General features: G+C 50.1%; 2 protein-coding genes across 2 annotated transcripts; both read right to left on the bottom strand.

The window, feature by feature from the left end:
* Positions 1 to 3,210: 3,210 nt before the first annotated feature.
* On the bottom strand, positions 3,211 to 9,842 carry LOC144178138 (uncharacterized). The gene is made up of 3 exons (XM_077705703.1): positions 9,677 to 9,842; positions 4,060 to 4,227; positions 3,211 to 3,634 (listed from the first exon to the last, which is right to left on the bottom strand). The coding sequence occupies exons 2-3, from the start codon at positions 4,202 to 4,204 to the stop codon at positions 3,435 to 3,437; spliced, it is 345 nt and encodes a 114-aa protein (XP_077561829.1). The 5' UTR covers positions 4,205 to 4,227; positions 9,677 to 9,842; the 3' UTR covers positions 3,211 to 3,434.
* A 7,509-nt stretch (positions 9,843 to 17,351) lies between these two features.
* Positions 17,352 to 20,447, bottom strand: LOC144180259 (uncharacterized). The gene is made up of 2 exons (XM_077708634.1): positions 20,276 to 20,447; positions 17,352 to 18,749 (listed from the first exon to the last, which is right to left on the bottom strand). Exons 1-2 carry the CDS (start codon positions 20,433 to 20,435, stop codon positions 18,541 to 18,543), a joined length of 369 nt encoding a protein of 122 aa, XP_077564760.1. The 5' UTR covers positions 20,436 to 20,447; the 3' UTR covers positions 17,352 to 18,540.
* Between the last annotated feature and the right edge of the window lie 2,016 nt (positions 20,448 to 22,463).

Genomic DNA, 22,463 nt, shown 5'->3' with positions numbered 1-22,463 from the left:
AGTCTTTGAGGCTCTCGAATGCTGGTTATCCCACGCACATACAGATATCGATAGCGGAAGCTTCGGTCAAGAAGCATATGTCAAAACAATCTCTTCCACAAGAAACGTCATTAACCCCGCCTAAATTCGCCGTGGTTCCGTATATGCATGGCGTATCGCACAACTTGAAAAAGATCGGAGCACGTGCCAGTGTAAAAGTAGTCTTTTCAGCCCCGAAAAAATTGGCCACCTTATTCAAGATGAAATCTTCAGACACAAAAGTAAACCGAGGATGTTCCAAGAAGCACAAAAATCCATTTTTTTTTTTCGTGTGCAGAAAATGTGGTGTACCAGATCCCTCTCTCTTGGGGTAAGCAGCATGTAGGACAGACCGGTCGCTGTCTAAATGATGGGTTCCGCGAGCACGCACGCAATGCCATGAATGGTCGCGATGGTTTCCTCGCACTGCACTGCGGCACGTGTGTTGTAAAGGGTTGTAAGCCGGATTTTCAGAAAAGCTTTGTGACAGGGAAAAGCAAAAGCAGGCTCACGCGCGAAATCATTGAAGCGGAAAAGACTGGGCCGGAATGGGTCAGCACCCTCCTCCCTCGCGATTTTTGATAAAGAGTTCAAATTCCTGAGGCTATAGAATGTTCGCGCATGGCAAGTGTGTTATCTCTAGATGATCTTGTGTATTTTTTCACTGTTTTGGCGCGGGGTATATATTCGTTTGCTTCTCGAAATAAATTTTGTTGGAAGTTAGCGCTCGCCCTCGTCCCATCTCTTGTCTCGTCCTGTGGCTGCCTTGCGCTTTGCCTACGATACATAGCTGCGACGGCGACTGCATATTCATTCTGATTGGGTGATAGTTTTGTTTGTGTGTTCATAAACACTGGCACACCGGCTAAATGCGTTCATTACAAGTTGCCAGCGCTGCTGCCTGTCGTGGGCCGGAAGGAAGCCCCGACGGAACAACCCTCGGCACGCGTGCTCCCACTGTTTGCAGCAGGAAATGGCTCCTGCAGCTCGGAGTGTGGTGAGAGACTGTACACAAGTGGCTCGACACGATGTGGACCCTGTTCCGTCTGCGACAAATGACGGAGCGTTGACGTCACCCTCTCGTGCGCGGCACGGACTAATGACGTTCAGCGAGAAAGTTCCGACATGCTAGGCTTTCTTCCGCAATGCGTGGCTTTGCTTCTCCTGATGTAAGCCATTGGACATTGATGACGGCGCTTATAGGGCCGCATCATTTATGTCCGCACCTCTGAGGGAGTTGATGTATTGCGGCTTCATTTCTGATGGGAGCCAACTGTCAGGTGCCGCAGGAAACCGGGGCTAATTAGAAAGCAGCTCGTGCACCGTCGTACCCCGTTCGTGTCTCTCGTTGCAGTCGAGATAAAAGAAATGGCTGCTCTCGCAGTGGCCCTGACCGTATATTGTGGTTATTTGAAAAGTAAATAGTGTCAGTAAAAGGGGTCATAAGTTTGTACAAGACTTCCAGCTGTTTGTATGCGTCCACAGCGCTGTTCATTGTCACTGGTGAGGAAGTTAAATCGTTCACTGCTGTCTGTACAGATGCATGGTTTCTCCTAAATGCGACGTCACAACGGCGTGTAGTTGTGTGGCGCGTTGAAATAAAGATGTTTTCCTTCCGGTCTCGTCCTTTTCCAACGCACGTGATGCGGCGGGAAAGCGCCTTGCACGCACCGAAGGCGATCTTGCACGCCCAGCAGCACAAGTATATACCAAGACATCACTTTAGGGAAACGAGTCTTGTTAACTTTCACAGAAGTGTATTTGCAACTCGCTTACGACGGCTTGTGCTTCGACAACCGCTATACAATGTGACACGGTTTTCACGTGAGGTTAAAGTCATCTTCTGCCTAGCAGTTAACCAAGAACCGCAATTCGCTATTCCATGTATCAACGATCGATAGTCGTATCGTAGCCGAAAAAAAAGCCTTGCAGCGAAAAGGGCATTCCGCGCAAGCATGCAGCAGCGAGTATTTCGGTTAACGGGTCATTATTTCCAGGGTAATAAATGGTTCCCAGACAAAAACTGGTAGCGAGGGTTGCAGCATACATGTCAGATTTTTACGCTCTTTGTGCCTTGACGGGTGCTGTGGTGAGCGGCACGTTAAGGTAGCCCGTGGTTCGCACTCATCGTGTTGCAGCAGCTCTAGAGTGTTTCGCGGCATGAAACTCCGTTTCAGTGGGTGTGGCTGATCAGCACCAAGAGAAGACATACAGCGCAGCTCGGCTGAAGCTCCCATGCATGGCAACTGCTTGCTCCTGGCGTATTTTCCCTTTCGCGTTACTAGAGGCCGAGGAAGGAAGGGAGCGGTCATTTTTCACATTAGGATAACTCCCATATCTCCGAATTCTGGCTAAACGGTCAAGCTGTAAAGCGCCCGACAACCGCAACGGCTTGCTTTCATCGGCGGTGGTCGTAATGAAGAATATCCCGCTGAAACGATGCTCAACCGGCCCTCTCATTCAGGGCGGGAAATGAACCCCGCAAGCGGAGGCCGGGCACGTCGGAACAGCGAGATCGTCAGCGGGGGAGCGATTAATTACCGATATGAGCTGCTGCAGAGTGGCTCGTAGCAGCAACAAAGCAAAGTTTGGGACGAGGGAGCCGGAATTCCTGGAAAGCGTTTGGGTGAAGCTATCAGAGATGAGCTTCCGGGATATTCCCGCAGGCTGCTTCGGCGCGCGCTAAAATGGCTTCCAGCAGGAAGCGAGCGCTCGTAAAAAGATTCGAATTGCCGCAACGTGCATGCACACGCACTGTAGGAACCTGTCGCTCGGGCGTTTTATTTTCAAAACTTCGTTTCTGTGCGAACTTTGCTTGCGCCATTTCCTTGTATCTCAACGCATTTTTGGTTCGGCCCCTCGCTGCCGTCCCAGCAATGTCAGCCCACATTGCTGCAGTCATCCCCAACAGTGTCCGCGGGGGATTTGCATCGGGTCGACCTGCGTTAATCATGTATATGGCGGTGACCAGCACTGCTGAGCTGCCGGCGCCTTGCGTCGTCGCTGATCACGTTGCTTTTCGCAGCCCTTTGTTACTCACCTCCTACTCTTGCAAGCAGTTAAGAGTGGAACTATTGAAGCCTTTAGTTGCGCTCGCGCGCAAAGAACGCCGCCGCTCTTCAAAGCCTCCTTTTGAACTGAAAATAAGCGAAAGGGTAGTAGCTACTGGTGATGGAGGATAGTGAACTTGGATGAAACACGAGAAGTGCTTTATTGCTCGGAAGCCACGCATACAGGCTGACAACACAAAGCACGAAGAACAGAACCTCCCGTCTCATTGGCCGTGCGCCATTGCGAGCGTAGCTATTCAAACACCGAAACAAATGTCTCGGAAGGGTGCATAGGAAGCGTTGAGCGATGCTTTGTGCCTGAGTTAAGGGAAATTTACCCGACATCGGGGGCGATCAGCGAACACGTTACGAAGAGGAAGAAGTTTCCGACGGCGGCCGGACGTCTTCCGGGCGCAGCGGCTTGAAGAGCTGCCTCGTGTACTGGAAGGCGTCCTGGGCCGACTTGCCGACGGTACTGCCGGCGCCCTCGGCCCACGTCTGGAAGCGCGAGGCGGCGTTGTTGAAGCTCAGCGGGAAACCGTCCGCCACGCGCTGCAGCTGTCCGCCTGGATGAGAGAAGAGGCGAGCAGGATGGAATGGAGCAGCCACCCCTTCTGCAAGACCTCCTAAGCACCCATCGCATCTTTCCTGGGACTCCACGACAGGCACAAACGTGTACACCCACTCGGCCCTTCCACCCGACGAATTCGCCTTCCGTGGGACTGTCCCCATAACCCTACACAACCGCAGGACTCCAGAATGGCTGGCTGTAGCAACAAGCCTCCAAGAACCGGGGGAACTGGCGGCTCACATCATCCGGGCCCTGAGCGGCTGCCCGGACCGAGGCGACTGATTCATTACCGCCGTCACGTGCTTGATAAAGTGTCTACCTATCTGCTCAGGCCCTGTCCATTCGCGGCATTTCAGGGAAAGACAAGAAGGGCGGGACACTGGCTCGCGTACAAGGCCCTACTGCTCGAAGGATGCTCACCGGCCGATCTGAAGGCGTCCAGGAGGCCCCCGGTGGCGCCTGCAGACGGGTCGGCCGGTTGGGCGGGCTCCTCCTTGGCCGGGGCCGCATAGGCGAGCGTCGCCAGCAGAGCCAAGCCGGCCAGTGCGAGTACGCAACGTGCCATCCTGGGAAGTGGCGTGCTGGTGACTACTCCAAGAGATGGGGGATTGAGTCCCGGCCATGCTAATCAGAACGGCACTTCGGCACTGCTTTAAGGCAAGCGTAAAAGCACACGTACACACACACATTCGGGTTAGAGAGAGATATCATAAAGTCAGAGTTCAAAACATCATAATATTCCCGGAGAGCGGTCTTTTTCAGTGTTTGAAAAATGAGTTTAAGTTCACCTCAACTGTATGCAGAGGAAGGGAATGCACCCATATTGTAAATATCTTTATAATATGGTACAGAGAGGTTGCGGCACGGACGGACGAACCAAACGATTGAAATACCGTAATCCCTCGCTAACTCGGGGTCGTAAAATCCGCTAAAAAAAAAGGTAAGAGGAGTTTCGAGCTAAGTGTAATGCCGAAAATTTGTGGCCAAATCAACGAAATAAGAGCTACAGTTCTGGTAACAAAAGCTCCACTGCGCAGGGAGCTTTCGTAATAAAGACAAAATAATTCGTAGGAAAAATGAATTATTATTATTATTGCGGAAGAAAGAACTGCCTGATGCTCTCCTGTTTCGCGTTCGCACCTGGTCGCAGAAAAGGGTTCTCGAGCTGTTCAAAGCATGGCATCGATTTTTGGTCACCACCACCACATTCTACCTTAATTGTTACGAAGCAGGCGCAGCATGTTTCTTGTTTCTGCCGTTGTAGGCACTTGTGGAGGCTCCTCATAGTGGAGGCTCCTCCTCATAGAGGGCGCAGCTGATCCTCTGCGGGATCAGCTGCGCCGTCCACAACTATCCCAACGATGTGGGCGTCGGAGAGCATTCCGGTAACGGGCCTCGTACTGCGCGCACATTTCAGGGCCGCTTCCGGCGCGTAGTGGGAGCTAAGCGTTGGAACGGAGACCCTATTTGCCTTTTGTCCTCTGTGGTCCCCGCAAAAAACGTTTCGAGATAAGGGGGGGGCGGGGGCAAATACATAGCGCCTATGGGAGGAAAAGTTTCGCCCTAACTGATATTTCGACATATCCGAATTCGCATTAACGAGGGATCACGGTACTCGTAAAAAATTGTCCTCATTTGATTAGCCGTTTGCTTGCATAATCGCTTGTCTTCAGCGGCAATGGTGCCGTTCGGAGTTCGTAGTCCTTAATATTTATGGAAGAGTAAGCAGGACCCCAAGTGCAGCGCATTAGGCGATCCCCCCGGTTTTTTGTTCAGCCTGGACAGAAAGGAGGAGGGTTCGTTCCAGGAAGGGCATCCGGCCATGAAATTACTACTCATATAATAAGCAATTACTCATATAATTCTCTCTTACCGCAGTGACAAGTTGTGGCACTTACGTAAATCTTTACTCCGGCCTGGAATGCTGACGATTCATGTTAAAATAACCTCATTGTAAAACAGTGAAACAGCGCTTAAACGAAGACAGTAAAAGAAGACACAGGCACGAGCGCTGTCTTCATTTACTGTCTTCATTTAAGCGCTGTTTCACTGTTTTATGATGAACCAATTAGCCCAAACCCAAACGCTAGTCAAACCTCATCGTCTACCAGTGAGGCTGCACCAGGTGGGTGCTACCATACCGGGTAGTCTCCCTAACCACGGGCTGACCAGGCTGCAGGTGTGATATTGGCGGGGAGGGATGTCACTGATGACAGGGGTGTGGACACAAAAGGGCTGGCAATAAGCTTGCAAGGACAGCGAATAGTAAGCGGGATATCTTGAAAGTGTCCCTGGTTAAAATTGCAATGCAGTGAATAGTGCATACAAAACCACGCCATACTAAATTTTCTAAATTTTAGCTTTTTTTTTTTTTCGCTACGAAACGTGGCTTTTGTTTTCCGTAGTTCAAGTGCAAGAGCATCACACTTTTTTTTTTATGCTCTATGGGGCTGCAGTATAAAGAGCATCGTCATAATTGGCCGCCGTTGTCCCCCCCCCACCCCCCCCCCCCCCCCCCCCTGCAGGCCTTTTCCCGCTACCGTTGCCGCCGCTCCGTGACACTGCGGCGCTGGTACACCCTATTCCCTCCGCTGAGCGAGCGACGGCTTCCAGCACCGGTAGTCGTCTTACGCAACATGTATTCTGCGTCAGCCGAAGGGCCTCTTTCTCCTCGTATTGTCCAATCTCGTGACGCCATCTGGCACGGTGCCCTCGTCAGCTTCTCTTCCATCCCTTGCGACGCCGTCATGTGTGTCGTCCATCGGTTGCCCGTACTTCGCATCGGTACTTCGCTTGTTCATGCTTGAAGGGATCGGAAATCGGTTGAAAGTGTGCTTGCTAATCCGCGATACTGTTAAGCGCAATGCTTATCGTTACTCTTCCTGCGTATTTTCAGGCTAAGCTAAACCTCCGTGCGAAGTTGTTCGTGAGACGCCAAATTTATGTTCCGCAAGAAATCACCGGAAGGGTGCAATGATTGAAGACTCCTTTTCGTCGGGATAGGCTAGATTACTGTAACAATGTGCGGGTGCTTCCCAAATGCATCCTAGACCGTGCCATTCTTCCTCTTGATTTCTTTCTCGTTTGAGTTTTCACTAAACATTTGACCTTCATGACTGCACCCATCTCCCTCTCCTGCTGTTGCATTACGGACCCTAAAAGGGGGTTGCTAGAAGTCTCGGGCTTCTCAGTTCTGCGCACTTATCTTTAGGCCCCCTAGTGCACATCCAGTGACAGGTGACGGGGAGTCTGGCATTAGAAAGGCAACATTAAATGGGAAATTGCATTCCCTGCGATAAAGCAGTGGCAGAGTTCGCGCAGGGTATAATTTCACTTGCTGCGTGTTGTAACCACGCAAGTCATAGCACAACCGCTTGACACGGGGACGGAAAGGAATAGGCAAATCCCTACGCTCGCATTTCATTTCTTCCTGACCGTTCGTTGTTGACCGCTACTATATATGATAACAATTAACGACGCTAACAAAGCAAGGCCGGAAACCACTGCCCCTGCAGCTTTCGAACTCTCCCTGTATATATAAACGAGCTATTTTCCTTAACGGCGTCGTCTGGAACCACGCCGACCTTAAACCGACAAGGCCGATCTGTTTTCTAGCCTTTGTGGAAGAGCGCTTGCCTCGGACGCATGCTGACACCGGCCTTGACGCGCGGCGACTGGACCCTTGACGTCTTTGGGAACCTCCGCTGGAGGCTGCGTATTATTAACAGCATTACCACAGCCTTTCCACCCATCCCGGGCTCTATATCAGATGTTAGGCACTGCTCCAACGGGGGACTTGTTGGTTTTGATATATATATTCCGCGGGGCGTCAGCAATACACTGTTATACTCGTGTGGCAACAGTTTTACAACTTTGGTAGCTTCTATGTGCAAATTTTTCAAGCCGTGGCAATTAGTCGTACGGGCTTCACAGACACCTAAAATGAACAGGCTTCTAAAGAGGGGCTTAATGCGCTTTCTTTCCATATATGCTTGCGTGCTCGAAGGATGCCTAAGATAATGTAGGCGCATTTGGAACAATGGTAGTCTTGTCTCTTGTACGCTTTTTTTTTGTATATTCCAAGCCTAGGCTACTGCCAAGGTCCTAGTCTAGAGATTGGGACAGCAATTAAAGAGGCGTCTTCTGTGAATGCTGTTAATTACCGTCCGTTTGAATACTCATTTAGCCACACTACATTTCTAGGCACCCAACTGGCCCCTCCGAAAAAAAATAGAGATGTAGACAGGCCTTGGTTGCAAGCAGACTCCCCTACTTTCAAGCATAAAAATAGAAGAAAGTGCTCGCGATGGGGTTTGAGACGCCATTAGCTAACAATTCGTTCATTGTGTTCAGATAAGGCGTGGGGTTAACTGCAGTGCTGCAATTAATTCACAGATGAACCAATCTCTCTCGCCATAACCTCTGTAGCAAAATTGCCAGCTACGGTCTCCCTGCCGACTAGGCTTATGAGAAGTGCCACTATTTACCACTTTGCCATTATTTGTTATTTAAATCCCATTTATTTTCGAGCTCCACGCTTACATCACTGCTGCGCCATGACCATTTTCGACTATTCATTTATACCACCCCCGCACATCGTCAGCAACTGCCAGGCGCGACAACACATTTCGTGCACGATGTGCACACGCTCGTGCGATTAGAAGGCTTGGACTGCTTTGCGCCCCACCCCCGGCACGTGCGATCCATAAGACGGCCTCACAGACGACTCACGGAGCGAGCAGCATTACGGATGAGCGTAACCGGTTCTCCTTCGACTAGTCCACCTCTGGGCCTCTGAAACTTATTACCGGCGGAGTTTTCCTCAAGCAAAGACGTTGCCAAATCCAAGCAAACAAAAACAAGGAAGAAAACCACTTTAAGGTGGCAGAACATCCGCATTTCCTTTTTGCCGTGAGCGCAGCGGTTAAAAGATCAACCAAAAAGGACAGTTTAGACCTGTATGCTCCCCCTTGAGAAACTTGATAATGTCAGCGGTACTCCTGAATCTCGGGATGTATGCAGAGCCGTGTCCCCGTGCTAGTGGGTACGGATTATGCTACTGGGTAGGAACCCGCTTCTAACGCTCGCGAAATTATGCACTAGAAAACGCGCTCGTCACCCGCGTATTCTTCGTTTAAAAACAAAGAAGCTGGAATAAGCTCGCAACTAAGCGTGTATACTTCACCTTGTGCTTAGTCTATACCGCCCACAAATCTTGGAGCGTCTGTCACCTTTGCACTCGAACATTTCTTTTCATACTTTGAATTAGCTTGTAGAGCGCCAACAGTGGCGGCCGACAGTGAACAAGCTGGGCACTGCAGTGGGGCTGCACTGCACGCGACGAAAGCCGACGCTCTCGTACGGCGCGCACTATTGCAGATATCTTAACATGTGAATAGTGGCAGTGTCGTCGCTTCTTCGCTGTGGGCCGCTTATGTTGCCTCGCTACAAGCTTTTCCTGGAGCTAAGCTCTACTCTCTTAAAGAGGGGCCTTCTATGCCTCACTGGTGCCGTCCAACGTCACGCCAAAACGCACTGCAGGAAAGCCAAGTTAACGTCCGTGGTCGGAATCGAACCCGCGTCCCTGGCGTTACGAAGCCGACGTCTATCCGATTGTACCTTTGCGACACGATTAAAGCAGTTTGGATTTTGGGCTTTAACTTTCACTCAGGTTGCGTGGAAAGAAGCCTCGCGTTTTAACCGCCCTTCTCCGAAGAAAGGGCTTGGACCTTTATGATATTTGACAAGTAAGCTAAGGACGACCAGCTTATTCTCGACCATTTTATTTCGAAAAATAGAAAGAGGAAGACCCTGTTGTGATAGTCGCCGATTTTTAAAACGAACATTCCCCGACGTGCCCAACCTTCCTCTGCCATGCAGAAATTTCAGTCAGAAATTGTTCTGCACGCGCCCAATAAAACGCTGTCTTTGATCTCCACAAAAGCGAGGCGCTTCCCGCCACCGAAAATCATTCAACATAAGCGATGCACCGATCGGGTGAACAAGCCGGCCGGTGTACAAAGACTCTGCTACTCACTTGCTTCGCAAAAAGTGAAGTTGAGTGCTTTTTCTTCGGGGCTTACTTCGAGTAGTGTAACCGACGCCTGCTTGCAGCTGAATGCGCTTGAAGACTTTGTGGCGAGCTACCTGCCCTCCCCTGTTTTCGGAGGCCTTCGGGAAGGCGTTGCCCTCTCCCCTTTTCTCTCGGTGCCTTTGCGGCGCTACATGCAAGGTTCCCGCGGTGACGCGTTTTCACAACAACTTCCCGGAACGGTGGCAACGCCTTGAGCGCGTCTGATCGCTCGGCCCTGTATTCCATTCACATTGGTGACACGCGGACCGGTTTGCTTTAATGGCCACGTTGCGTCAGGGCGTTTGCCCGGACGGTCGACAGGCGAGACGCTCGTTAGGAGAAAGCCGCACGGATTAGTGTACGTGTGGCGGGCGAAGATTGTTGCCCACGCGTCGCACGCACATCCCCCGCCCCCTTCCGCCAAGTTCGCACACCCGACGCACCGCGTTTCCTTGCCGGCGGTGCGCGCCTCGAGTCGTTTTGAAATTGTTGCGCGTAATGAAGCCTTTTTTGTGTACCAAGGGAGCTCTCGTGTAGAATTCTCCCATATTCCTTCTCTCTCTCTCTCTCTCGGCTTACACACACTCTTCGGGATAAACATCGGTGAAATACCCAACTGTGCGACAAATAAAACTGATGTATGCGCGTGCGCCATACATTACGGTTGCAGCTATGGTGCTGATCCTGTAAAAAAGAGTAAATGAAGGCGCAGAGCTTTTTGCATAACCGCATACTGCGCGCGTACTAAACGGGGAGGTTTAAACGTCAGCTTCTAATTGAACAGATTTGTTTTTGTTTTTGTTCTCGATGGAGCACGCAAACACAGTGCTTGCTCCTCCTGCGAGCTGTCTGCAGGAGAGAGAGAGAGAATAAAGAGAATAAACTTTATTGTTAGCCAAAGGAGCTCTTTTTGCGATGGAGCCATTTCAGCTCAGTCGGAGTGGTTCCTTATTCACAGGTTCCCATACGCTTCCCGAGCCTCCTGGCCCCTGTGGATGAGCCGAAGTTCGTCTTCCAGGGCGGGGCTGGCCAGCAAGATCTCCCATCGCTCATCCTCTATGCTGCAGGACGTGTATGCAACCCTGAGACGTGCTCCTTAATACGTATCTTACAAATCTCTCACGAACGCCTTCCGAAGCACCGAAAAATCAAGGCGAAGATACGAATCGTCTTTGCGTAAAGCGGAAGGTCGATGCGGTAACATTCAATGCTGTATTTGATAACGCAGCCCCCACTCGCGTATCTGCCCCATCGCCAGTGCAGAGTCAGGGACAGCAAGCGGCTGTCCACTACCTTCCGAGAGATGGCATGCCCGCAGAACCGCGTACGAAGGCTGGACTCAAGGCGACCAGTCTCCGGCGCACTTCTCAGATCAGGGGCAGATAACAAGGAAGCGAAAAGTACGAACTATATCCTCGAGGTAGTCCACAACGAAACGCGTAATAAAACAAAAGCGTTTCTTGGTCCGAAATGGGGGTGAGCCCATATACGCCAGATACAAGGTCATATGACAAAATCAAATTGCAGCAGGTCTGAAAGTAAATTAACATGTTTATTATGCGGATATACCTATATCTCGCTTTGTTGTAGCCCAGAATATAAATCTTTAACCATGAACGCATTATCTCTCTCGCGCGCGCTCTCTCTGTACATTAAGATTTTAAAGGCCGAGATTTCATGAAACACATTGCAAATCAGTAATTTTGCGACGTCGTTGTGACGTGTGGCCCATTAGAGATAAAATCTAGACTTTCGCTAGTCTGTCATATAAGGAGCCACGCGAGCCAAATTGCAGAATGACGCCTCAAATAAGACTCCAACAAGTTCCCTTCAGTGCCCATCTAACGGTCGTCGGTGCGCTTTCAACAATGATGTGAATGGCACGATTTGGGGGGTTAATTAGCATAGGCGAGTTTATGCAGTTTCTGAAGTTTGCTTGAAGTATTCCTACCCACGATAAATGAAACTAAGACCGTCTCTCGTCGGTTTCTCATAACAATAAAAAATGGCCGCATATCTGCTGGCTTCCCTGCAAATGCGGCGCGAGCTGCGTGGAGCAGGTGCCTCAGTGAGCGTCTACGCGAGCATGCCAATAATTTGCGCAATGGCAAGGAAGGTTTTTTGGCGCAGCATGTCAGCACGTGTAGGGGTTGCACTGCGCAGTTCCCTGGCACCACAGTAGTCGAGATAATTAAGCACAAGCAAGCGCGCTTAATCAGTGAGGCAGCTCAGATGGCGCGTGAAAGGAACAACTGTGTCAGCAAACCGTCGGTCGCGTTATCTGACGGTGAATTACATTTCCTCCAATGTGATGCCATAAGCGACAGGCCACTGTGATTCGGCCAAAATGTCTGGCGCGTGTTGGGCGTACTCGCTCTTTCTTTGTCAGTATTTTTTTATTTTGTTTAGTTTTTTTTCCCCTCTTTTTATTGTTCCTGCTAAGGCTAAGCTTATATATTTGCCGTCATGCGAACAAAGAATCAGTTGGAAGTGAGCGCTCGTCCCTGTGTATTCTGAATTCCGCCCCGTGTGTTTCTGCTGCGCCACATTGGATCGCCCGTAACTGTGTCTCTATTTCTCTCCCTGCCTCCCTTTCCTTCGCCCACTCCTCTCGCTATAAACGCAGTGGAGTATTGCTCAAATCAATTCAATTTTACCGCGTTCGCACTGCTCGCACGTCATCTAATGGGACAGCGTGCGTCCTTTTCCTTTTCTTTTTTTTCCCGTTTCAAGAAACACGAGCCGAAATACTATTTGTGCGTATTTGCTTTACTCTGACCTTTATTCGACACCGTTTTTTTAACGCGTAGTTTTTTTTTTTTTTGCTATTGTAAGAAGCAACCCAAGGGATATATATAGGGTGAGAACGCTGGCACGCACAGTTATGTACTTCACCACAAATCCGCCTGAGACTTTTCTGCGGTATGTGCACGCGTGTGAACCGTAGTTTGCGACTCTCCTGCCCGTAGTTCCAGCCTTCTTTCACTCAGGACGGGTGACTGAATCGAGTGACGGACAGACCAACACGTCTTGGTAGCTCAAGAAGGGGAGCCGTCATCTGTATAGGAGAGCTGTCCTTTTCCGGTTCCGAACGAAGGCCATCAGTATTGCAGATGTCGCACCGACATTTCCAACCACGTGCACCTGTAGTCAAAAGTTCCCGGGTCGTGATTTCGAAAATGGAAGGCAATTTCTCTACTGCCCGGATCCTAAGCTCCTGCTATGCGTATGGGGATGATGCTCCGAAGTGTGTCGCATCTCTTGGGAAGACAAACCGACAGCAGAAAAATTGACTTTGATTTTCAAAATCGCGTCCCGGGAACCTGTGACGCCGCGTGTACATCTACGTCGTCCCTGCTCGTGTCCATGTGGGTGTCCATCCGTAACCCAGCACGTTTTGTCAGTGTTCGCTTTGTTTCGCAAGTGTCTCCGATTTAGCTGGTCTGCAGAAACTTGAATGCTGCCCACAGGAAGCAAAACTGGGCCGCTTTAGCTGCAGTCCCATAATTCCATCATTCTGGCTCCTGGTGTTCGGGATGTCTGATTTGCACCACATATTTAAGCTTTCTTGGGCAGTGCAAGTCCATGGCACGATCTGAAGTTCTGAACTTTGGCGAGCAGTATTCGCATGCCCCCGTAATCTTTCATTCGCACACAGTCCTGTCTGCCTTGCACCTTCCCTTGTGATAAAGGAACCCTGTATGTAAAGGGGTATTCACACGACGGAGCGTTTCAGCGGAGAAATCCGAGGGAGGTCGTGACGTCACCGCAGGCGGACCTCCGCTCGGCTAGCTCCTTCGCTCACACGGAGGATGCGACTTTCGGACGGACATCACTGTTTGCAGCCGCCTATCTCGAAAGCATAGCTGCCGTAGCACCGCCGATTCCGCGACGGCGGCAGTTTCTGTTAAGCGCATACGTACTGATCTTGTCAACCGACCAAAAATTGGTCGTCGACGCGATGCAGGTGCTGCCGCGCGGAGAGAACGGCGCGCGACGTAGTAGCAGCCGACCGGCCAACCTACAGGCCCGCATACTGATGTTAGGCTTAACACTGCGGCGAATATTCGATCGCCGCTCTGGCAAGCGGCTCAGGTGACGATTTTTAAAGCAACTTTCCATCACATCATTACCCCATTTCTCGTATACGCAGCTTTGTTTGCGCCTTGGGGAGCAATAACAAGTTGTCGCTCGAGCTACCGGCGCCGGCCTGCGCCACTTCGCAGCCGCGGCCGCCGCTCGCCAAGCGCCCGTGCTGGTGGTATACGCGGCTCCCTCAGTGCGCCTGTCATGTGCGCCACGAATTTTCGCGTCCAATGTATTAAGAAGCGATAAAAATAAAGTGCCTGCAACCGCTCTAGAACTTCAGTCGCGGCCAGCTGCCCGACGAGCAGACGAAATCCCGCCGCCTCCGCCGCGGAGCGTCGGAGGGTTTGTAGCTCGCGAGCAGAAGCTCCGATCTCCCATCGGAGGCGGTGCGCTGGAGAGAAACCGTGACGTAGGGGTCACGTGGTGCGCACTCCTAGGAGCGAAACGGCGGATTTCTCTCTCGTGTGAATACCCCTTAAGTGTCCCCTTTAGTGCATTAGACGTAGCTAGTAATTTGTCAAACTGCTTTGCTTATGGAGGGTTTCTCGTTTATTTTGTTTATTTTTGCTAAGTGGTCTTAATTGCTAGCTCATTAGGAGCAGACAGGACAAACTGAACGCTGACAAGCCGGGCAAATTTTTTCGTTCATTTTTTTAACGTTGTTTTTTCACGTCGTGCACGGTTATGAAGTACGGGTGAAACTTTTTAAAAAGTAAACGGAGCACGCGTTGGAGATTTTGAAGGGATCTCTCCGCCATGACAGCAACCTCAAAGTGACTTTTCAAGAAACTCGTTCTAAAATAAAATCCGGCCGCACATACTCAGTTTATGCAGGTAGCCGCATAAAATGAAAATTATTCTAATTTCACGACGCCGTGCTCCGTTTACTTTTTGTTGCACCTGTACAGTCAATAGTTTGCGCTCCAACAGTGTTGGTTCCTTTCCTCTGAAAGGCCGCCGCTTGTGGACTTGTGCATTTATTGTCCACGGATATTTTAACATGGAATTCAGACATCGTGGTCCTGCGTGATGATGCTGATTACGCAACTTTGATTACGTATGACTTTATTACGTAAAGCGCAAATAAATATTATTACGTGCCAAACATTTTTTTCTGAAATTCGGCCCCAACTTCACAGCCCCGCAATGACACGTCAGCTAGTGCGCATAGTTTATAATTCGGCTGACACTTTCATTTGAAGCGTTTCGGGGTTTGCGCCACCCTCGGGTATAATATACCGTTATTCTTGAAAGCATTCCCTTTGTCTTGCATCACTTGATACATCCACCAGGGGTTTCCTTCTGATTTCTTTCATGCAAACTACGCTCATGCATTTTATGTGGAGTTTCTGCTGCCCAGATGTTGCATGCATACATTTCTGCATTGTCCAAAGCATGCGCAAGCAAATTTTTGTTCTATGCATTTTTCCAACTCGCAAACTCTCGCCAATGTCTGGTAAGAAGAGACCGCGCGAAGTGTTGGTTTTGCGTATACGGTTCGTAGAATCATCGAGAGCTCAAGAAATTGGTGTGTGTGTGAGAGAGAGAGAGAGAGAGAGAGAGAGAGAGAGAGAGAGAGAGAGAGAGAGAGAGAGAGAGAGAGAGAGAGAGAGAGAGAGAGAGTAAACGTTTAATCGAGCAAACGGTGGTCGTTGAGCCGTCACTCGGTGGGGTGGGTTTGCCTCAGTCCAGGTTCTCTTGAGCCTTGGCTGCAGGCCTGGCACGGGTGACCAGAAAGATCTGGTGATCGTGACGGGAGCTGGTCAGTAGGCCCTCCCACTGCTCTGGGGAAGGGTTGTGATTGGGGGGGGGGGGGGGGGGGGGGGGAGTGATGGGTTGCGTTGACAGGCCCACACCATGTGGTAGGTAGTATTAAGAGAGGGGCAGAAGTGACAGGTGAGGGGGTATTGGGTAGTAAAAATTGCGTGGACGATGGGTGCGTTTTGATAGGTGTCTGTCTGTAATCGACGCCAGATGATTGCTCCCTCCTTGGTTAGTTGAGGGTGATCTTGAGGCAAGGTAAGGCCGGAGTCCTTCAATGCTTTTGAAGGACTCTGGTAAGGCGAAGGTTGCGGTAATGGTGCAGGATGTCGTGGTAGCGCGAAGAAGAAATAAAATATTGTAACGATTTCGTTTGGCCATGACCCCCAGCAACATCGCAAAAAATGGTGTTTACGAGGCTGTGACTGCATGCACCAGAATAAACGAGGCACTTCGTAGGTGGGTGTTGCGGAATAACGTAACGGCCACTAATATATACATACTATATTGTACGTATATACACGGCAAAACCCATTCCAAATAAATATATGCGGAGTAGCTTCGCAGGCACCGGAGCTATGTGGCAAGCAACTGCGCAGTGCAACGAGGCAGTGTGGCCATCCACCGGCGGCCGTCTGCGTGCCCATGGAGGGCGCAGGAGGTTCTTTGCTTCCACATCACCAGGCTCGGATCCGGGCTCCACTGACGTACGTAAGGGGACAACAAGGGCATTGCCTCGGCTTATTGTCCTGTCAGGACAGCTGAAAATTATTGCTCGTTCGGAAGTGACAAACCAGCAAACCTGCGCAAATTCGACGTCTGCTCTCAACACGGTCAGCCATTTAGCGATGCCGTTAAGAATGAAGATAATTTATTACACTGTCGCCTATAGTGCACCGTCAAAGAATGCCCAAGTTCTTTCATTGATTTCTATGTTTTTTTTTTTGTTGTTGTTGTTGTTGTGTTTCTTTTTACTTTTTTTTACTTCTTTTTCTCGGCCGAAACGAAATCCTGCGTTCGGCGTTGGCTCCAGCCCGTTTTCCTCAGCCCGGCACCTGGATGTTCCTTCCAACGAAAGTCACAACGACTGTGCCTGCCTTCAAGCGAAGGGTACACATACCGGCCCTAGATGTGAATTTTTGTTCATTGGAGTTCGTTAATAACTGTTCACTCAGTGGCGGGATCTGGATCCCTTCGCCGCCAACCCCCCTTTGTGTCCCACACAGCCACAACACATCAACGATGGCTACCAGCTCGCTGGGCTGAGGGCTGCTTTCCACTACATCTTTAAGCATTCCAGCCAATAAATGGGCCTTTTTACAGATTCCCCGTCAGCACTTGTGCACTTAACATCACTACTGAAAGATCAGATGACATGGGATATACATTCTCTGCACGTCTAAGCAACGCAAAAGCGGCACAGCGTAGAACTCCAATGGCTCACTGTGGAGTCGCCCGTAATGTTGCAGGGGATAGTGCAGCCTCATCGGCCCACAGCCTCTCTGTCCCACCGTTGCCAATTCCTTTTACAATAAAGGATGCGGCAACCCTCGCATCCTCGATTGTCTGGAGAACACAGCGGTGCGTAAGGACTGGTACAAGATGCGCCTCCGCACCTATAATTGACTCCAAATGCAGCTTCAATGTGCCTCCTGCATGCATGGGCTCAGCAAGCGTGATAAAGCTGTATTGCATCGAATGCGTGTGAACTACAGGCATACACGGGGCATTTCCTCTTCAAAATTCAGCAGCGCTTTATTGAACATGTCATCTGCTGCGTATGCTCAGAGTTCACAGTGTCGAGGCAGACTTTCATGACATATCTGTGTAGGCCGCACCCTTCATATGACTTGCACTGAGGGCAGTTTTGGGCCCCTGGTCGGACCCACACCAGGTCGTATAGAGGCCACCAAATCTCTGTTGGTGTTCTTGTGGAGCACTGGCTTGAACGAAGTTTTGTGACCAACTTCATTGCTAAACTCTGTGAATGTGTTTGAAAATTCGTGCGCATCACCTCACATTTTTCTAATACACACACATTCATGTTTTTTTTTTTCGTTTCTCATATGGCATAGCAGTGAAATGGCTCGGCCAACCTCGCCTCTATTATTAAACACATTCTCTCTTTCTCTTGAATAGAAGCCCGCTTGCATATCTTCAAACATCTTTATTGCCATGAAAATAAGAAAAATGACACGATAAAGATGCAATTACATAACTGTCCGCATTATAACCCTGCTACTCTAAGGCAAGCTGCACGGCGCTACTCAGTTAATAAAACGCGGAGAGGCAAATAAGCGATCTGTACCATGGTGTACCATCTGTACCAGGACGCACCATCTGTACCTTTTTTTTCTTTTTGTTGTTATTCGTGTGAACGTGCAACCGAAATAATAAATTACCCGCAAAATTTTTGTCCCTAAACGCAGCGTCAGCCATTATTTTAGAGCACGACTACCTCCGAGGCGTTTCCTTTTTTATTTTCATTTTCTACGACCCTCCACAAAAAGTTTATTGCACGTCGCTTTTCTTCATTTTGAATTTGATTTCTGGTGAGGTCGAAGTCCCATGTCTCCGCTAGGAAAATGACGACTGGTGAATTGCGTCGTCGGAAAGCATTCGAGGGAAACTGCAGCGACAGCCGACAGGCAAATGCAGCCTGGCGCCCCTGTCCCGAAGTATTTTTCAGCTGCCTGAACTTCTACTTAGCAGCAAAATGCTTCGTGCAGCTCTGCGGTACAGATTTGTAATGCCAACCAGGCATCCTGAAAACTTTCAGACGCCAGAGCTGGCTAATTCGCTTTAGTAATCGACAGGTGGTCATTGAACCCAAGCGAGCATTGAAATTGCTACAGTGTACAGGCGGGGATATTACAAGCTGCATCAAGATGCCGTACGCGCTTTGCAGTCCGCTGTGGGTCGAACTTTTTCTGCGGCTCCTTTGTCTGGGCGCAGCAGTGTGCCGTGGTCGAGCGCGCTCATCCTCCCGCGGCGGGCTTCTTGTCGGCCTCGGCCTTCCTGTCGACCTCCGCCTCGAGGGGCTTGAGGACAGCGCGCGCGAAGCTGAACACGTCCACGGCCGTCTTGGAGATGCTGGCCTCGTTGCTCTTGGCCCAGTTCTGGAACCGCGAGGCCGCCGTGTTGTAGCTGACGGGAAGCTGGTCCGACGCGTGCTGCACCTGCCCGCCTGCAGCGACAAAGGGCGCCGGGGCGAGCGACGCTCCCGGTGAGAAAGATTCGCCACCCCTGTGAAGAAGAGTTACCTCAATCGACGACAAAACACGCACGTTTGTCCTTTGCGATAGAGCGGACTTCGTTCTTTTTTTTTTTTTTTTGCGGAATTTTTCCAATCAGCATAACACAAAAACTACATCTAGGCTCCGGATAACCGAAGAAACCGGAGGAGTGTGCCGTGATGAGGACCCCGTGTCACGAGGTCTTCGCTGCGGCGCTGCAGCTGCGCACCGAGAGCTCTGCTGCAGCAGGAGCCGGGCAGAGGGGCACGTCCACTCAAATGGGGCGTGCTGCTGAGGTGGCCACGTCCTCGTACCTAGTTACCTGAATGAAACTTGCAAGTTCTAGAGTGTTATTCTAGCGGACAAACCTACAGTAGACGGGAATGCCACTACTTCACTGTGAACTACATAATTATGAAAGTAGATGCAACGCGGCGCAATGTTAGTCTCCTTCACTTCCAATTGTTGGGTAACTTTTTTCGGAATAATTTTGATAAAACACGGAGTCAGGGCCGTTTTTTGTAACCACGCTCCCTCCGTATAGATGTATTGACGCTAGCAAACGCGGATTTCTGTCAAGTTCACAACCTTACTGTGAACGAATGATGGAAAGTAAATGAAACTCAGCGTAATGATAGAGTCGCCATAGCGGCCAATTTCAGTACAGCTTTTTTTTTTTTTAAGATACCTACATTATATAGGTTGCAAACTATACAGAGCATCACCAGAAACTGAAGACCGAAATTTTTTCATGACGTCGCGTCGTAAAAAGAAGGAAAAAAACCTGCACTGATCAAGCTGAATAGGATTTGTGAATTGTTCCTTTCTGTGCCAGAAGTACTTTCCAGGGCGCTCAAATGCCCCCATGTCAGGAAGAAGTCAGCTCCAACTTCCTTGCTCAAAAGGCTGACCGTTCAGAAATTCCGTAAAGCAGTTGCAGAAATGTAATTTTTCTCGTAGAGCAAAGTTACGACCTGTATGTGCCACAGTAAAAATGCTGTGCAGAGCTCGAAATAGTTTTTCGCGTAATTAGTTGTGAAAAGTTGCTGCCCGTAGATTTTAAGCTGATAGCTTTACATGGCTCTAGAATCTGGTAGAGCAACATGTTACAAACCTGAAACTGCGCACAGAGCAAGCTTATACGTTCAATATTAGGTGCGCGAAAATACTTTTTGATTCAGTGAATAACTCCAGAGTAATAACTTCTGCAAGAACTGCGATGAGACGGAATGTTGCACCTGCTCTTGCGTGTATATAATTCCCATTGGTGCAGGGGACGCCTCGTATACACGCAGCGTGTTACACAGTAGCCAAGTTCATTGCCATCATTCCCAGCCTCATCCAGGAACGGGCATCATGGACGCGAGGCCAAGTTCGAGTGAAGCACGATTACGCTCGCGGCGAATGAAAGGTGTGAACCTGGGACGGGACGCGTTACAAGGGGCCATGGCGCACGATGAAGCGAGAATGCACTTACTGGCCGACCTGATGGCGTCGAAGAGCCCCACGCTCGCTTCCGTCGTGGGCTTTCTGGTCGTAGACTTGGAGGAGCCGCCATTGGCACGAGGGGGCGCCGCCGTCCCGACCGCGCACGCCAGGAACAAGCACACGAGGGTCAAGGCCACGGGGCGGCCCATGACGTTGTTGCGCTGCGCATGGGGTGCCGAGGTTACGCTCGAAGCGTTCTTCGTCAAACAAAGGCGCTGACGGAACAGGAGAGCAGCCTTTGCGGCATGCGTTGCGCCTCGCATTACCCCGCCGCCCAGTTCGCGCGTTGTAGTCGCCAGCAACCAGCACAGCTTTCACTTGAAAGATGGCAGAGAAGACGAGGTCGTGGGGAAGGGGTTAAATATGTGAGCCGCACTGCAGTGAGCCGCACGTTTCTCAACTTCTTGGGGCCATTAGGCGAACAAAAAGAAAAGACGGTTACTTTAAATTGTTCGTAGATTTAGTTCACAAACGTAGTTCAACATGCAGCTTATTCTCCCTCGACTCGTTCTGATAAAGCAAGCAAGAATATGCCTCAACCCCGGGTTTGGATGGAAAATTATGATCAGAAGGTAATGAGCAGTTATAAGTTATGAAGAGAGGGCGAAGGTAACGGAGTGCGTCTCTTCAGCGCCTCGTGGAAACAAAGTCTACGCCACTGCACAGCTCACATCTATTGTGGTATTGGGTTGGTTCTGAAGTCTCTGGTATGCAGTTATATATGTCAGTGTCGAGTCCTGCCAAAATTTAGCTTCAGTTAAGGGCACGCAAAGGACATGGGTACACTCGTTGGAATGTGTGCGTGTACGGAATAAGCCATCAATACAAAAACTAAGTGTTGAAGTTGCACGCCGAAAACTATAACATAATACTTTGCATGCTACGGGACCGTAGAATATCAGTGGATCGTGCGCACAAAGAAAACAATTCAGAAAACGTCAGAGGACACCCAAGTGCTTTTTATGGGTTGTGAATGCGAAAGCATGAATGTCAGGTTGAACGCCCGAGACGCTTTGCTCCTGCCCCGAGTTCCCGAAGGGCATCGTCCTCTTGACGCCTGAGATGATCCGCTTCCGCTTTGCGCTTTCCGATGGTTTCGATCGGTCTCCTGCACGTTGCGCCTCTGCTCGTTCCTGCAGCCCCGTAACGGGAGAGTTAACGATTATGGTGGATGGCGCTGCCTGTCTGTCATCTCGGTCTGCATGCTGCCTTCTTTCCGCTCTCTCGATCTGCGGTGTACTGGCTGGGACGCGGAGGCCGCCCTCGCTACAGCAGAGTTTAAGCTCGTGCCGTGGAACGCCCCGTCGCTTTCGAAGGAGCCGTTTCTTTTCCAGATGCCGAACGCCGGCCTTTTTTTGCTCAATAGGCCATTTAAGGCTTTCGCTCTAAAAGAAACAAAACGAATTCAGTTGCGGTGGCGCAAGAGCTGGTCACGAGTTGCGAGTTCGATTCCCGTTATGAAGATAAGCGCGAAAAGCCTCGCGAAAGCGTAATCGCGGTGCAGATTAAACAGTCCAAAGGGGCCTAAATTAGTCCGTAGCCACGTCAAACAACAAGTTGTAACATCCTGATATGCATTTTCATGTACTCCGTATGAATTCATAAAGCGACGTTTTGGAGTAACGCGGCTTATGATGTGCTCTTTTTATTGCGCTGATGGTTTATTGAAGACGATAGTCTTTCATGGGCTACTTAAATCCAGAAATTTTGGTCTGTATGTGTGTCTGTCTGTCTGTGGCTCGATTCAGCCACCTAGCCAAAGTAAAATGAATAGTGCGCAATAGTCTTATATACTCACAGCCAAATGTAAACGTGTGAACCCGGTTTATATGTTCATACTTGTCAACTTTGTTGAACAAGAACAAGATATTACGCACATATAAGACAGGAAATTAGTACACAAGGGTCATTTACAGTGTTCCTTGATTTAAACATTCATGGATGCTTGGTTTTTCGATAGCAATTAAATGATATCCTACATCTACTGCAGAAAGCCGCCGCCTGCTGTTGCCTGCGCCACCTCCTGGCGGCATATGAGAAATCACGCGGCAACAGCAACGAAAGGTTCCACTAGCCATGTTCCACGTTCTGCTTGGAACGCACGTGGAGCACGGCAAAGGGAAGGTGTCAGCATCGGCGCTCCGGAGAGGCAACCAGAATTCATCCCGATGCGGCGG

The sequence above is a fragment of the Haemaphysalis longicornis genome, unplaced genomic scaffold (genome assembly GCF_048455015.1).
Source record: "Haemaphysalis longicornis isolate Haplotype H1 unplaced genomic scaffold, Haemaphysalis longicornis Haplotype H1 scaffold_4, whole genome shotgun sequence".
Lineage (NCBI taxonomy): Eukaryota > Metazoa > Arthropoda > Arachnida > Ixodida > Ixodidae > Haemaphysalis > Haemaphysalis longicornis.
This window is presented reverse-complemented; position numbering and strand designations above follow the sequence as displayed.

What these genes read in the sequence shown, in the direction of transcription:
- LOC144178138 (XM_077705703.1), bottom strand. Translation starts at nt 4,204, where the DNA reads ATGGCACGTTGCGTACTCGCACTGGCCGGCTTGGCTCTGCTGGCGACG. An exon ending in GGACGCCTTCAGATCGGCCG is followed by an intron (nt 3,635 to 4,059) that starts GTGAGCATCCTT and finishes TCTCTCATCCAG; the next exon opens with GCGGACAGCTGCAGCGCGTG.
- LOC144180259 (XM_077708634.1), bottom strand. Translation starts at nt 20,435, where the DNA reads ATGGGCCGCCCCGTGGCCTTGACCCTCGTGTGCTTGTTCCTGGCGTGC. An exon ending in CGACGCCATCAGGTCGGCCA is followed by an intron (nt 18,750 to 20,275) that starts GTAAGTGCATTC and finishes TTGTCGCTGCAG; the next exon opens with GCGGGCAGGTGCAGCACGCG.